At 46.6% G+C, this 16,731-nt stretch overlaps 2 protein-coding genes across 17 annotated transcripts in view; one reads left to right on the top strand and one right to left on the bottom strand.

Annotated features, from left to right (window-relative positions):
- LOC126993531 (uncharacterized protein ZK1073.1-like) overlaps nucleotides 1-4,999 on the top strand; it is a 40,385-nt gene extending 35,386 nt beyond the window's left edge. For both annotated transcript variants that reach the window (XM_050852674.1, XM_050852672.1), the window contains 3 exons: nucleotides 7-116; nucleotides 925-1,096; nucleotides 1,272-4,999. In XM_050852674.1, coding sequence (XP_050708631.1) covers nucleotides 7-116; nucleotides 925-1,096; nucleotides 1,272-1,490 — 501 coding nt within the window. In that variant the 3' untranslated portion in view covers nucleotides 1,491-4,999. The remainder of the gene's footprint in view (nucleotides 1-6; nucleotides 117-924; nucleotides 1,097-1,271) is intronic.
- A 945-nt stretch (nucleotides 5,000-5,944) lies between these two features.
- On the bottom strand, nucleotides 5,945-9,520 carry LOC126993524 (uncharacterized). 15 transcript variants are annotated; one of them, XM_050852662.1, is made up of 5 exons: nucleotides 9,424-9,514; nucleotides 9,032-9,328; nucleotides 8,638-8,934; nucleotides 8,242-8,538; nucleotides 5,945-6,800 (listed from the first exon to the last, which is right to left on the bottom strand). In XM_050852662.1, the coding sequence occupies exons 1-5, from the start codon at nucleotides 9,504-9,506 to the stop codon at nucleotides 6,476-6,478; spliced, it is 1,299 nt and encodes a 432-aa protein (XP_050708619.1). In that variant the 5' UTR covers nucleotides 9,507-9,514; the 3' UTR covers nucleotides 5,945-6,475. The 15 variants fall into 15 exon arrangements, 6 of the variants coding, with proteins under 6 accessions (XP_050708619.1, XP_050708620.1, XP_050708624.1 ...); XM_050852663.1 differs by having other exon boundaries at nucleotides 5,945-6,701; XM_050852667.1 differs by lacking the exon at nucleotides 8,242-8,538 and adding an exon at nucleotides 6,900-6,998 and having other exon boundaries at nucleotides 8,836-8,934.
- Between the last annotated feature and the right edge of the window lie 7,211 nt (nucleotides 9,521-16,731).

The following is a 16,731-nucleotide window of genomic DNA, read 5'->3' as shown; positions in this document are numbered from 1 at the left end:
CTGCAGCAACTGGACTCCGCCGAGAACAAGGAGCGTTTGATCAAGGAGTACCAGGATCGTCTCCAGAGCAAGATCAACCCCAAGAACCTGAGGAAATACGTCGAGGCCTTCCTGAAGTGAGTGAGGGAGGGAGGAGGAAGGAGGAGGAGAGGGGAAAGGTAGAGGGAGGGAAAGAGGAAGGAGGAAGGAGGAGGAGGAGGAGGAGGAGGAGGAGGAGAGGGGAGAGGTAGAGGGAGGGAAAGAGGAAGGAGGAAGGAGGAGGAGGAGGAGGAGAGGGGAGAGGGAGAGGGAGGGAAAGAGGAAGGAAGAAGGAGAAGGAGGAGAGGGGAAGAGGAAGAGGTGGTTGGGAAAAGGAGAGGAGGAGGAGGAGGAGGAAGAGAAAGAGTGAAAAGTGGGTACGTTAGGCTAGGAAAAGGAGGGAGGAAGAGGAAGAAGGAGAAGGAGGAGAGGAAGAGAGAGGAGAAGAGGGGAGAGGAAGGGGTGGTTGGGAAAGGGAGAGGAGGAGAGAGAAGGAGGAAGAGAAGGGGAAAAAAGTGGGTACGTTACGCTAGGAAAAGGAGAGAAAGAAAGGAGAAGGAGAAAGAGATATAGAGTAGAGAATGTGGGTTCATTAGGCTAGAAAAGGGAGGGAGAGAGGAGGAGGAGGAGGAGGAAGAGAAAGAGTAGATTTAGAGTAGAGGAAGAAGTGGGTTGGTCGCGCTAGGAAAGGGAGAGAAAGAAAGGAGGAGGAGAAAGAGATTTAGAGTAGGAAAAGGAGAGGGAGAGAAAAAAATGGAGGAAGAGAGGGGGGGACTGTAGTAGAGGAAGAAGAAGGTACCTAACTCTATAAACCTGCCCTGCTCTCTTTTAATACCATATGCATCCTTCTCTCTCATATCCGCCCTTTGTATATGTATCCTCTAACCACCTGCGTCCCTTCCCCAGGCGGTCTGACCTTTCCGGCAAGCTGGAGTCCAAGCTGAAAGTGGAGACCCTGCTGGTGACGGGTGCCAAGGCCTCCCATGTTCACACCGTTCACACCATGCACCAGAGTTGTAACAAGCAGAAGGCCTCCCTGCTGAAGATCGATGATGTTGGTGACGTCCTGGCCGAATGTGTGAGTGTGGGATGAGGTTTTGTTGTGTTGCGATGGGGGAAATGTATTGAATGTGTGTGTTTGTGTATGTTGAATGTGTGTTGTATTCTCCCTCCATTTCTTGTAACCTTCCCTCCCTTTCCTGTATCCCGTTCTGTCCTCCCTGTAGTTAATCCACCCTCTGTCTCCCTCCCAGCCTGAGAAGTTCGCCCAGTCGCTCCAGCTGTTCTGCAAGGGCCTGGGCGTCCTCACCTCCCTGCCCCTGAGCGGAGTGGAACGCCAGCGCACATTCAGCGGCTCCTCCACCGACGAGGAGTCCCGCCCCCGCCGGCAGCGCACGATGAGCATGGAGGAGTACGACACCCCCAACCTGAGACGCTTCTCCTTCTCCTCCACCCAGACAGCCGCCAACTAGAGGCCGCGCGGTGTTAGTGTCCCGCTGCGTGTTGCTCCGTAGCCTAACCTAACCTAGAGGGTCAAACTAAGGCTGGATCTCCCTGTAAAGTGTCATTTTAAGGGCTGCTTTCACAGTCATTTTGTTTTGATCGTTACCAATGGCGGCGATCACCACTATAGTATGGGGTGGTGGCGGCTGCGGGGTTAGCCTAGCCCCACACCTTACCACACACTCTCAACACCTCGCTTCCTCTGCAGCCGCCACTACCCCATAGGCCAGTTTCATGTGGAAATCTATAGCGTCGATCGCCGCCATTGGTAACGATTAAACAAAACGACTGTGCAAGCGCCCCTTAGGCCTAGCTCACCCCTGGCTTGCAGTAGGGTATGTAAGCTAAGGGGTACACACTAGTCCACTTAGCATCTGGCACATGGAAACTGAGCTGAGATGTGAAGAGTAAATATTGTCCGAGGGTTGAATACTTTACGTTCTGGCGGTAGATTTATATATTTGTTTCTTGGTTCAGTTTTCATGTGAGTGCTAAATGGATGTGTGAGTACTACCAGCAGACATACCTTAATCTCTATCTCTTGAATCATTACATTTGTCCCTCTCTTCCTCCTCCTCCTCTGACAGTCCCCTCCCTCCCCCATCCCCACGCCCCCCCAGCCCTGTACACACTTTGAGGCCTTCTCCATGGTTCCCCCAGTGGGTGTGTCCGCCCCAGCACCAGCCCCAGGGGAGGGACGCATTTAACACCCTACTGATCCCACCTCCGGCCTGGTGCTGTGGCTGAACCCCTTGGGCTGACCTGGTGACCTCAGCAGCCAGGTCACAAGGGAGGGTAGCCCAGATACATACTTGTGGGCGCCGGCGCAGGTCGTCCCCCCCAGTTGTGTGACCTGGCTGCTTGGGGCGAGGTCAGGTCAGGTCAGGGAAGGTCAGGTTGCGTGCCACTGCCTGTAAATGGTCTGTTGTTGTGGTATTGTTGAATCCAGGTTATATATATTATTAGAGGTATGTCCTGCCGGCCTGCTTGCCTCGACGCCCCGCCCACACCTCGGCCTGCACCCTATACCGCAGCTTGGGGTGTTAGGGGCGGCAGGGGTGTGGTGGGGGTGGCGGTGATGGCAGGTCAGCACACGTAGGTAGGTAAAGACTAAACGCAGTGGGAGTTAAACGCAATCGAGTATCGTAGAGAAGTTTAGTAGCAAAGCGAATAGACGGACAGACAGACGAGGTGGACTGAAGCGTGTTTGCATGTTTGTTTTATATGCACACACCAACACACACACACACACACACACACACACACGTAAACACACCTTGCTTGTTCACGTGTAAGCGCCGCATCAAAGCGAAGCATCACAAGGTCGCTGTCTCGGGATCTTGTTTTAAAAGCAGCTCAACTTAACGGATTTCTTTTTCTTTTTTTTTATCGCTCTTGTACATAAATAACTACGAGATACGAATGTGCTGGAGAGGGATTCCGAACCTCCTTCACGTCTGTACACTCGGAGGTGACGTTGATTAAAAAGTATAATGGTGAATGATGTTGATGTTCGCTCTACCTACTCATTGTTACGACACTCACGATATATATTTTTATTGTTGTTTTTTGTACACCGAGTGAGTGAGTGAGTGGCCGGTGCACTCGACTCCACGCACGCAACGTAACAACACAACGCTCGCCGCCTCCCTACAGGACACCAGCCCCGACGGAAAGGATAACCGCTCACAAGTTTTCGGTACATTCGCAATTGTTATGGACGCCGAAACTGCTTACGTTGACTCTCGTAATTGTTATAAACGCCACGAGTCACGCTTCCAAGGCTCGTAACTCTATTGAACAGCTCGTTAAGAAGTCATGACACAAGTGCATCCTCTCCTTCCTTACTTCCTGGTGTCCTTGACTGGGGAAACTAAAATAATCAAATAAATGAAAAGCAAAGGTGCAAGACGCAAACAACAACAGTAATAACAACAACTACCGACTTGATAACTGCCAACAACAACAACAACAAAAATAATAATAATAATAATAGTGAGATGATTTGTAACGATTTTTTGCTTCAGGTCTTGCCAGCTTCGTCGCCGACTGCAGCACTCCCATCGGAAACGCTCGCGATAAACAAAACATAAATGAAATATCCAAGTAAATAAACGCGCCTAATAAACAATGCATATCCTGATGATTTTACTATATATGAACTTTCTGGACGCACTATTCAAACCTCCAATTTTTTCTATTGTACCCCCTTTCTCGCCCCTCCCCCTCCCCTCCCCCATCCCCCATCTTCCTCTCTTTCAAGTCTCGTAAAAGTTAAATAATGAGAGTTTGCTTAAATATCTAAAAGGGAGATCTGATGATGGGTGTTTGCAGTTGCTATTCAAAAAAAGGCTTCTGATATGGGTTAGACAAATGCTGTAGAGTTGTGTGATCAGCTGTCTATTTAGAAACATAGAAAAAGACGTACTAATGAGTCTTTGCCCATTGCTTCTGATAACTACGTCTATGGAATCACCCTTATTGTTTCTTCTCGTATAATTCGCACCTTAATTCTGTACATATTTCCTGCCCCTTCCATCCTTTGCAAACTGTGTAGGATGAAGGAAAGGGGGACTTGAGAATTACTGATGTCTGATTAAATACTGATTGTTGTTGCTATCATATTGTTTCTCTGATTGTTTCTAGATGGACAGGCTGGCATGCTTTAGGGATCTTAGAAAGTTATATTAGATGAACTAGGGTACACACACACACACACACACACACACACACACACACACACACACACACACACACACACACACACACACACATACACACACACATGGAACGCACTACCAGAAGAAGTTGTGTGTGTGTCAAAAATATTTATAGTTTTAAAGAAAAGTGTGATGAATTGATGTAAAAAAACGGGACAAAACGAGCTTGACTCAGTCCTGTGAAAATACAATCAGGTAAGAACAATTAGGGAAGAACACACACACACACACACACACACACACACACACACACACACACACACACACACACACACACACACACACACACACAGTTACCTTCCTGATTAGCTCATTCTACAGTTTCTTCTTCCTGCCTCTTAGAGAAAAACAAATGCCTAGACAAATTAATCCTCAAACACGCAAAAGTAATAATAATAATAATAATGATAAACACACTTGTATGTTTGTAATCTTAGCAGTTTGTTTTCTCCGGCACACACACACACACACGCACGCACACACAAACGCAGGTACATATAAATTAACAACACTCTCGTTCTCACCTGTCGTCACGTGTATGTTGACTTTTTTTTCTTTTTTTTTACTTTTTGTTTTACTTTTTTTTTCACCGATACGCAAAAAAAAAAAGTACACACGCACACACTCCTGTATCCACTCACACAACCTTTTGTTTCACTGTATAATTTTTCTTTTTCACACTGCAGAAAATAAATAATGTACAATAATCACATGTAATTCATATAATTATTATTAATACAGTATTTTTACTAAAGTTTTATGCTGTTTGGTATTTATATCCTGGTGGTGGTGGTAATGGTGGTGATAGTGGTGGTAGTGATAATGGTAGTGGTGGTGATGATAGTGGTAGTGGTTGTGGTTGTGGTAGTGGTTGTGGTAGTGGTGGTGGTGGTAGTGGTAGTGATGATAGTGGTGGTGGTGGTAGTGGTGGTAGTGGTGGTGGTGGTAGTGGTAGTGATGATGGTGGTGGTGGTAGTGGTGGTGGTGGTGGTGGTGATGATGGTAGATGTGATGGTGATGATAGTGGTGGTGGTGATGATGATGACGGTGGTGGTGTTGGTAGTGATGATGATGACGGTGGTGGTGTTGGTAGTGATGATGATGACGGTGGTGGTGTTGGTAGTGATGATGATGACGGTGGTGGTGTTGGTAGTGATGATGATAACGGTGGTGGTGTTGGTAGTGATGATGATGAAGTTGGTGGTGTTGGTTGTGTTGTTGATGGTGCAGGTGGTGGTGTTGGTAGTGATGATGATGATGACGGTGGTGGTGTTGGTAGTGATGATGATGATGACGGTGGTGGTGTTGGTAGTGATGATGATGATGAAGGTGGTGTAGTTCGTCGTGATGATGATGATGTTGGTGGTGTTGGTGGTTTTGATGATGACGGTGGTGGTGTTGGTAGTGATGATGATGATGACGGTGGTGGTGGTGGTAGTGATGATGATGATGACGGTGGTGGTGGTGGTAGTGATGATGATGATGACGGTGGTGGTGGTGGTAGTGATGATGATGATGACGGTGGTGGTGTTGGTAGTGATGATGATGATGACGGTGGTGGTGGTGGTGGTAGTGATGATGATAATGACGGTGGTGGTGGTGGTAGTGATGATGATGATGACGGTGGTGGTGGTGGTAGTGATGATGATGATGACGGTGGTGGTGGTGGTAGTGATGATGATGACGGTGGTGGTAGTGATGATGATGACGGTGGTGGTGTTGGTAGTGATGATGATAACGGTGGTGGTGGTGGTGGTGATGATGATGATGACGGTGGCAATGATCAATAAGATGGTGATGGTGGTGGTGATGACATACTCCTATTTCCCGAGTAATGACCAAAAAATATCGGACAAACTACAACTGCCCACTCCGATGATTGATTGATAGTTTATTGTTGCAAGTAAAACAACAAAGGAGAAGGGAGGAGCATGCCATCCCAACCCCCGGGCAGTACAGAGTGTGATGGTACAACTAAGGATACATGTGTAAGTAGCACCAGGAAACTAAAAAGATACAATGGTAGGGTAGGCTACAAGAAACAAAAGAAGATAACGTCGAATATTAGGAGAACGACTAAGGTTACAAGCACATTTTTCAAGAAGCGAGCAAACTAAAAATTGGACCTGGAAACCACTAATGGAGAGACTTACGTATGCAACTGGCAAAAAAAAAAGTCCTTATTATTACATGAAGCCTATAAATATTGAAGGATGTAACAGCACTAAATGAACTCAAGCCCAGTGACCACCATTTGGGAAGATGTTGAGCAGGCTTATTAACCCCCTGGATGTGGATTTCCTACAAGAAGACATCACCAAGCTACAGGAGTGGAGCAAAAAGTGGCTGCTACAATTCAGTGAAGAAAAATGTAAAGTCATGCACCTTGGGAGGGGATATTCAGCATACCAATACCAAATGGGAAACACTCCACTATCCACCACAGAGGCAGAGAAAGACCTGGGAGTGTATATTACCAGGCTACCAGTGAAGGGATATCCAGCATACCAATACCACATGGGAAACACTCCACCATCCACCACAGAGGCAGAGAAAGACCTGGGAGTGTATGTTACCAGGCTACCAGTGAAGGGATATCCAGCACACCAATACCAAATGGGAAACACTCCACTATCCACCACAGAGGCAGAGAAAGACCTGGGAGTGTATATTACCAGGCTACCAGTGAAGGGATATCCAGCACACCAATACCACATGGGAAACACCCCACTATCCACCACAGAGGCAGAGAAAGACCTGGGAGTGTATATCACCAGGCTACCAGTGAAGGGATATCCAGCATACCAATACCAAATGGGAAACACTCCACTATCCACCACAGAGGCAGAGAAAGACCTGGGAGTGTATATTACCAGGCTACCAGTGAAGGGATATCCAGCATACCAATACCACATGGGAAACACTCCACCATCCACCACAGAGGCAGAGAAAGACCTGGGAGCAGGGACGTGCACAGGTAGGTTGCCCAGGTTGTCTGAGCAACTGCCGTTTTGCCCTTCTCGGCTGATGTTGCCCTTCTGAAAAATAGTGTTACGAATGTGTGTATTTTTTCCTCATATTATTTCCTCCAGGGACGTTATTATAGTCCCCGTTTTCTATTTTTACCCTCCCTCCCCTAGTGCTGTTGCAAAAGTAACCAATGATATTTCCGCTTCCAACAAAACATTATTACACTGAAATTACCTATTTAAATATAAGTATTCATCAATCTAAAATTATTTTAACTATTTTCTCACATTTGAAAGCTTATAATATTAGCTGTCTAGCTAGTTAATTCATTCCCGCCAAAACGTACTTGAAGCGTCCCTCGCGGCGTCACAGTCACTTCCCCCGCGACCGTCGCGACGCCTTCACACACGTCCCCTCGCAGGTAAAACTCCCCCATATTCACCGTATTTTGTATAGTTAATAACCTTCGATAACATGTGCTGCTAGGTAAATATGTATATGGAAGTAAGCAAGTTTATTTTTTTCAATTTACCTAGAAATAGTGAGCTCAAGTGCTGAATTTTTGTTTTTGCTTATTTGTAATATTCTAATAAAGACAGTGTGCATAAAGTGCAAAGCCTGTTAGGGTGTTTTGTTGTTGTTGTTGCAGTTTGTGTGTGTGTGGGGGGAGGGGGGGTTGCCCTTTTTTCAGGTTTGAGCAACTGCCCTCTAAAATTCCTGTGCACGTCCCTGCCTGGGAGGGTATGTTACCAGGCTACCAGTGAAGGGATATCCAGCACACCAATACCACATGGGAAACACTCCACTATCCACCACAGAGGCAGAGAAAGACCTGGGAGTGTATGTTACCAGGCTACCAGTGAAGGGATATCCAGCACACCAATACCACATTGGAAACACTCCACTATCCACCACAGAGGCAGAGAAAGACCTGGGAGTGTATGTTACCAGGCTACCAGTGAAGGGATATCCAGCACACCAATACCACATGGGAAACACTCCACTATCCACCATAGAGGCAGAGAAAGACCTGGGAGTGTATGTTACCAGGCTACCAGTGAAGGGATATCCAGCACACCAATACCACATGGGAAACACTCCACTATCCACCACAGAGGCAGAGAAAGACCTGGGAGTGTATGTTACCAGGCTACCAGTGAAGGGATATCCAGCACACCAATACCACATGGGAAACACTCCACTATCCACCATAGAGGCAGAGAAAGACCTGGGAGTGTATGTTACCAGGCTACCAGTGAAGGGATATCCAGCACACCAATACCACATGGGAAACACTCCACTATCCACCATAGAGGCAGAGAAAGACCTGGGAGTGTATGTTACCAGGCTACCAGTGAAGGACTATCCAGCACACCAATACCACATGGGAAACACTCCACTATCCACCACAGAGGCAGAGAAAGACCTGGGAGTGTATGTTACCAGGCTACCAGTGAAGGGATATCCAGCACACCAATACCACATTGGAAACACTCCACTATCCACCACAGAGGCAGAGAAAGACCTGGGAGTGTATGTTACCAGGCTACCAGTGAAGGGATATCCAGCACACCAATACCACATGGGAAACACTCCACTATCCACCATAGAGGCAGAGAAAGACCTGGGAGTGTATGTTACCAGGCTACCAGTGAAGGGATATCCAGCACACCAATACCACATGGGAAACACTCCACTATCCACCACAGAGGCAGAGAAAGACCTGGGAGTGTGTTACCAGGCTACCAGTGAAGGGATATCCAGCACACCAATACCACATGGGAAACACTCCACTATCCACCATAGAGGCAGAGAAAGACCTGGGAGTGTATGTTACCAGGCTACCAGTGAAGGGATATCCAGCACACCAATACCACATGGGAAACACTCCACTATCCACCATAGAGGCAGAGAAAGACCTGGGAGTGTATGTTACCAGGCTACCAGTGAAGGGATATCCAGCACACCAATACCACATGGGAAACACTCCACTATCCACCATAGAGGCAGAGAAAGACCTGGGAGTGTATGTTACCAGGCTACCAGTGAAGGGATATCCAGCACACCAATACCACATGGGAAACACTCCACTATCCACCATAGAGGCAGAGAAAGACCTGGGAGTGTATGTTACCAGGCTACCAGTGAAGGGATATCCAGCACACACCACATGGGAAACACTCCACTATCCACCATAGAGGCAGAGAAAGACCTGGGAGTGTATGTTACCAGGCTACCAGTGAAGGGATATCCAGCACACCAATACCACATGGGAAACACTCCACTATCCACCATAGAGGCAGAGAAAGACCTGTGAGTGTATGTTACCAGGCTACCAGTGAAGGGATATCCAGCACACCAATACCACATGGGAAACACTACACTATCCACCATAGAGGCAGAGAAAGACCTGGGGGCTGGGAGTATAATATGTTACCAGCAGGCTCCCACGCCACCGCGGCGTTGTCAGTTCAAGTCAACCCAACACACCGCAGGTGCCAGTTGCTCTGCCTGCTTTAATTATCGCATTTCTGCCATTTTTTGGTGTGTGTCTGCCATCTGCCATACAATATCAGCCATATGGCATAATTATGACAAAATATGGAGACTGTACCTGTATATGTAATGCCAGGACCGTCAAGCAAATTTTGATGTGAATCATCCAGGTGAATGGTGAGGTTCCGCCGGGGATGAACAGGGAGTGGGGAAGGAGTGGTCGCTAAGAACATTAAAATATTACACTTTGACCTTATTTCCACACCACCCAAGGGGTAAAGAGTCTTGGTGCATTTTTTAAAGAGGTTTATTATTAATATTATTATTATTATGCATTGTCGTGCACCATACTCCCCGTATGAGAGTACACCCCCACTTTTCTCGCGCACACACACACACACACACACACACACACACACACACACACACACACACACACAGAGAGAGAGAGAGAGAGAGAGAGAGAGAGAGAGAGAGAGAGAGAGAGAGAGAGAGAGAGAGAGAGAGAGAGAGAGAGAGAGAGAGAGAGAGAGAGATTTACAAAGATTTACATAGAAAATTAGACCACACAGACCCCATGGTACAGACTAGGTGGTCTGTCCTTAAACCTATAAGTGATTTTACATTAATCAGAAGGCTCCTAAACGTTGCATTTCTACTCTAGTTGATATTAAGTTGAAGGAAGAGAGAGAGTTTTCTTTACAGGAAATTTGTTTGGGAATTTCATCAGAAGTCATTAAGAAAAAAAAACTCCTTTGGGTACCGGTACCGGTACCGGTACTAACGGTACTTGAGTTTTCGGTACCGGTACTACCGGTACTCAAATTAACGGTACTTGCCCATCCCTACCGATCAGCTGGTCCCCCCTTTAAATTGGGCGGGCCAACACGGGTCGGCGCATGCGCAGTAGAGGGGGGAACAGGGGGGAACGTTCAGTCCGCCACACCGCCACTTAATTTGCAGGAAGGGAGGGTGAGAGAAAGAGGGAGAAAGAAATTGTAAGATGTTTAGAAAGACGAAAGGAAGTAAAGAGAATGGAAGAAGGGAGAAGATTCCAGGAAGGGAGAGAAAGGGAAGGGAAGGGAAGGGAGGAGATAATTATTATGAGAGAAGCAAAGGAAGGGAAGAAGGTTGGTAGAGGTAGGGAGATGTTTTGGATCCTTCTTTTCTTGTATTTTAATTTTTACTTTTTTATTTCATTTGCATTAGCTTGTATTAAAACAACTCTTTTATCACTCATTAATTACTCCATAAATGATCTCACCGTCTCGTATCCCTGGTAGCGTGATCCGGCTTAAGTTGTTATTGGAGACGGGTGTTCGGGGATAAACAAGGGAAAAAGAAAATATACATTTATTTAAAATTAAATGAAAGTAATTGCCTTACGCAATATTCTATGCTCAGACGATCATAACGCTGGCATATTCAGCAATGGATACAACATATTACAAACGACATGTCTTAAACATAATACTACAATTTGTGCTCAGTTGTTGCCAATAATAATAACACTCGTCATTCCACAAGCAATGGTTTGTTTCTCTCTGCTTACATCACAATATTTAAATACTCTCCTCACATCCTGATAACACATTCCTATAATATAATCTACTACAATTTCACGGAAGCACCAAATTATACCACACCCAGTGCTTTCTACCTTTGCTTTACATCGCAAACAAATAATCACAATCCTGTCCCACTCACAATCCTACAACACATCTCCTACATTATAATCTCCAGGACAAAACAATCGGTTTCCCTTAGATTCTCGAATTTCTACTCACGATTAAGATCACAACAGCCATTCTCGGCTGAGTGAGTAGCAGGTCTGCTTGAAGCGAGTGCAAGGCTCGGTCTGCCCATATCACTGTTGTCTAGGTCACATTTTTCCTTGCTTGAGGCGGAACTACATCTTTGACACGCCTTCATTTTCTACATAACCAGTAGCCAATACTTCCTGTCAACAACCGTTGGCTCGCTCATTATGTTATATTGTTTACTTCTCCTACTATTTGTGATTTCACTCTTAAGACACTCCCACAGTGACTTCTCTTTTCAGTTATTCGCTTATAGCATTTCGTCACACCGCACGTGACATGTTAGAGTCCTCTTGAATGGTTATCCACACTTCCTGACCACGCCTACTGGGTATCTGTTTTCTGTATGTGGGTCTGGGTATTTTCCATAACCTCTCAGTAGTGTTAGTGCTTATCAGATGTTTACAACTTTGTATATCTGACTAATTTCTTTCCTTCCCTCTCCTGTCATATTTACAATTCTTGTCTCCATATCTCCACTCGGTATTTGCCTCTGATTGGGGTCACTATTAATTAACTGTGCTGCTATGGTCGTCTTCTGTTTGTCCATATTCTGGGTCCCAACAGATGAAAAGGGAAGGGAGAAGGGAGGAGGAGAGAGGAGGAGGGAGGGAAGGAGGGAGTGGGAGGATGAGGAGGAGAGAGAGCGGTGAGAAGGGAAGTGGGAGGGGGATGAGAGAGAGGGGGTCAGGATGTTCTCCACGGTGGTAGGCAAAAGTTTAGCCCATTCTCCCCTGAACCTGAGAAGTGGGAAGGTGTTTCTGTGGTGAGTGGTGGGTTGGCGGTGCGGTGGTGGTGGTGCGTGGTGAAGCGGTGGTGGTGATGGAGTGGTGAGGCAAGGTATTGTATACTAATTATTTGATGATAGACACGTACCAGATGCAGAAAATAACGAGGAATCCAATTTGGCCTCAGAATGGTGTCACAGCAAAACCTAACGGAGGTATCAAAGGAAAAGTTGGAAATTTCGTTTAGTCTGCGCAACATCTGTGGTCATATGCCGGAGAGACAGAAACATGGAAACATGGAAACGCAGGCAACAGAAAGCCCAATGGCTCATTACGAGGTTGCCCGCTTTGGTGATTTAATCTGCTCGACAGCCTGGGGCCTGGGGAGCAGATGAAAGCACCTCGACATTAAGGAGCAGATGAAAGCACCTCGATATTGAGGAGCAGATGAAAGCAACTCAATATTCAGTTTACTCCCGACGCAGCGAAGTGACGGTCGATTCTATATTTGAAGGAGTTGATGGTATTCGCATTTACTACTTCTGAAGGAAGATTGTTCCAGTGACGGATGACTCGGTTTGAAAAGAAACTCCTTCCGATGTCTGTGTTACATCGACTAGACTGAATGGGTAAACCGTTATTTCTAGTTCTTAGGTTGGTTTGCAATTCAAAGAAATTGGAGTAATCGACGTTATTGAATTTTTTCAGATACTTGAAGACTTGAATCATATCTCCTCGTAGGCGTCTTTTCTCTAATGTAAAGAGATTGAGTCTGGCGTTTTACACTCGAAGTTCCTCGCTATGAACCCGAGCATAGTGTTGGCTTTGTTGTATGCTTTTTTACAGTGATTCGCGTGTTTCAGGTCACTGCTGATAGTGACTCCAAGATCCTTTTCCTCCTGCATCGCTTGCAGAGGTCTCCCATTCATGATGTATGTGTGGTTACTATTTCTGGACCCAATGTGCATGACTTTGCATTTGTCAACATTAAAGGACATTTGCCATTTTTCCGACCATTCGATAATGTGATTGAGGTCTTTCTGAATGATTTCGCAGTCGGTCTTTGTGAGGGCCTTTCCCCCCACCTTAGTGTCATCAGCAAATTTCGATATTGTGGATTTCAGTCCTGCTTCGAGGTCGTTGATATATATGATGAAGAGAATGGGTCCCAGCACTGACCCTTGAGGCACTCCACTAGTGACTGGAAGCCAATCGGAAGGCTGTCCGTTGAGTAGTACTCGTTGTTTTCTGTCGGTGAGCCAATCTCTTATCCACGCGATCAGATTGGCTCCGATGCCCGCCGAGTGCAGTTTTTTAAGGAGTCGCTCGTGCGGTACCTTGTCGAAGGCTTTCTGAAAGTAAAGGTATATAACATCACTGGGGATGTGGGCATCCCAGTTCTTATATATACCTTGGAAGAAGTCTAATAAATTCGTTAGGCAGGAGCGCTTGTTTCTGAAGCCATGCTGGGTGTCGGAGATTACATTATTGTCTTCTAGAAACTTAACAAGTTTGTCTCTAATAATCTTTTCGAGTATTTTTCCTGCCACTGATGTCAAACTTATGGGCCTGTAGTTTAATGCAACACTTTTGTCTCCTTTTTTGAAAATTGGTGTTACGTTCATCATCTTCCAGTCTTCCGGGACCTTTTTCAATTGAACAGACTGGTTGAATATGTTAGTGAGTGGCTGAAGTATTTGTTGTTTAAGCTCTTTTAATAACCGCGGGGACAAACCGTCAGGTCCTGTTGACTTGTTCGTGTCGAGTTTATCCAAATACTCTTTCACTTCTTGGTCGCATATTGAGTCAATTTTCAGGGGCGTTATTCCCCTCGGCGGGTCAGGGTTCTCGGGCATGGTTTCGATGTTCTCGACTGTGAATACGGATGCGAAGTTACTGTTGAGGATTCTGGCCATCTGTTTACTGTCCTGAGTTGCAGCTCCAGTCTCGTCTGTCAGGGGACCAATATTGGATTTTACTTTCTTTTCGATCTGATGTATGTGAAGAATTTTTTGAGTTTGTCTTGATGTCACGCGCTATTTGTTTTTCGTAGTTGCGTTTACTACTCCGAATAAGGGTGCGACAAGCTCTGAGGCTGTTGTGGTACTGAGTACGGGCTTCGGCCGTGTCATTCTCTTTCATTAGGTTATAATTCCTTTTTTTTAAGTTTACCGCCCTTTTTATTTCTCTGGTCATCCACGGTGGATCTACGGCACCATTTACTCGCCTGGGTTTCGTCGGCACTGTAGCCTTTTCTACTCCCAAAAGCTTATCTTTGGAGTTGTTCCACACGTTGTCGATTGTATTGTCGGTTAGGTGAAGTTGGTCCCAGGTCGCAGAGGGAAGCAGCTCACGGGCTAGGTTGAAATTTGCTTTTTTGTAGTCTGGTATCACTGACGGATTGTCTACGAGTTTGTGACTTATGTTGACATTGAAACGGATTAAGTGGTGATCGCAACCGTTAATTTTTTCACCAACTTCACAGTCGCGAATGAGGTCGGGGTCGCTTACTAATACCAGATCCAGCAGATTGTTTTCTCTTGTTGGTTGAGTTACAACTTGAGTGAGGAACGAATCCTCCACCATTTCTATAAGCCTGTTACCCTCTTGATCTCCAGTCAATTGTCCCCAGTCAATGTTAGGGCAATTAAAGTCCCCAATTATTATTGCTTCTTTACTTTGTGTTAAAGAGTGAAGCTCTTCGTACAGGGCAGTGTCATCGGCTGCCTCTTGTTTTGGAGGCCTGTATACGGTCGCAAGTGTTAGTTTCTTATTATTCGCAGTTATTTCCACATAGACGGAGTCGTAATTCTCTGCGTCCTGGTTGTATATTTTTATGGCAGGAGCGTACTTTTACGTAGCAAATTACTCCTCCTTTCTTGTGCATTCGATTTTTTTGGAAGCTTTCGTACCCGGGAAATGACAGTTCAGATACTAGATGTGCAGAGTTGGCCCAAGTCTCTGTGATGGCTACCACATCTGGTTTCTCAGTTGCAATATACGCCCTAATTTCGTCCTTTTTGGGTAATAGACTGCGTGCATTTGTGTACAAAATGGAAATGTGACTACTGGTTTGGCCGCGTCGTGTTGAATGAGTTCGCTTGTCGGAGGCGTCGTTGGTTACACAGTTTCTTGCAAGCCGCATCGACGCTACGGTTCGGTTGATCAAGGGTTGCCTTTGCCTTGCCCTCGCCTCCAGTTTTTTGAATAGCTTTTCGAGAAGCTTTCAACTGCATCGTTCAGGAGCCTTCCTAGCCGCGCCGAACCAACCTCGTTCAAGTGGAGTCCGTCCTCCCAAGACAAATCTGGGCGCTGATTGAAGTGATGCCATGCGTTCATGAACCTTACGCCTTCATCGTTACATAACTGCTTTAGACTAGTGTTGACGCCGTACGCTTTACTGTTGTTGTATCCGGCGAACGTATTGACTCTCGGTAGAATTCCAGAGACGATGATGTGAGGGGACTTGGTCTTGTATTTCCGAATGACTTGACGGTATTTTGCTAACAGGTCCTGAATTTGAGTTGACTGAAGGTCGTTGGTTCCCGCATGGATCAGATACACTGTGTCGTCCTTCGCATTTACTGAAACTGCATCGACAGCTGATTCAATATCGTCCAGTTTGGCTCCGGGGATACAGAAACGCTGCCGTGTCAACGTATTCCGACCGCAAAACTCCGTAAGTTGGCCTCTCACCACACTGTCTCCAACTAAATTGACTCTAGTAGTTAGTTTGCCCATACCAGGAAACAGCGTCTGGTTCGTACAAGTGACAGCTGGTAGAATGGTCTTGTGATTTCTTCTGGAAGGGCGCGAGGTACAAGAGGGAGCGCGGCTAAGGTGGGTTTGGAAGTGGTGGTGGTGATAGTAGTGGGTGGTTGGGGAAGGGTGGAGGGTGAGGTGGATGGAGGGAGATGTGGTATCAGAAGTGGAGGAGGAGGCGGAGGTTGAGTTCGTGTTGGAGGTGGAAGTGGAGGATGGAGTGGTGATGAGGATAGGGGAGGAGTCAAGGGTGTTGGAGGGAGGAAGGAGAGCGGAGAAAGGGGAGTGGTACTGTGGATGGAGGTGGATGGGGTAGGAAGGGAGGTGGATGGAGTAGAAGGAATGGTAAGGGTGGCGGCGGGTTCAGGCGTGGCAGAGGAGATCGTGTTGAAGGTGGAATGGGAAGATGGAGTGGTGATGAGGATAGGGGAGGAGTCAAGGGTGTTGGAGGGAGAAGAGGGAGTGGGAGTGGATGAGGTAGCAAGGGAGGTGGATGGGATAGAAGGAATGGTAGGGGTGGCGGCGGGTTCAGGCGTTGCAGAGGAGTGGGGTGGTTGAGGCGAGGCAGAGGAGATCGTGTTGGAGGTGGATGGGGAGGATGGAGGGTGATGAGGATAGGGGAGGAGTCAAGGGTGGAGGGAGAAGAGGGAGGGGAGTGCATGAGGTAGCAAGGGAGGTGGATGGGGCGGAAGGAATAGTAAGGATGGAGGCGGG

This window comes from Eriocheir sinensis, unplaced genomic scaffold (genome assembly GCF_024679095.1).
Source record: "Eriocheir sinensis breed Jianghai 21 unplaced genomic scaffold, ASM2467909v1 Scaffold628, whole genome shotgun sequence".
In the NCBI taxonomy this organism is placed as follows: Eukaryota; Metazoa; Arthropoda; class Malacostraca; order Decapoda; family Varunidae; genus Eriocheir; species Eriocheir sinensis.
Note: the sequence above shows the minus strand (reverse complement) of the source record. Positions and strands in the feature narration are given on the sequence as shown.

Coding starts and splice junctions, on each gene's coding strand:
- LOC126993524 (XM_050852662.1), bottom strand. CDS start 9,506: ATGGTGGATAGTGGAGTGTTTCCCATGTGGTATTGGTGTGCTGGATAT. Junction 8,935..9,031: donor CTGGTAACATACACTCCCAG/GTCTTTCTCTGC, acceptor ACACACTCCCAG/GTCTTTCTCTGCCTCTGTGG. Junction 6,801..8,241: donor CTGGTAACATACACTCCCAG/GTCTTTCTCTGC, acceptor ATACACTCCCAG/GTCTTTCTCTGCCTCTGTGG.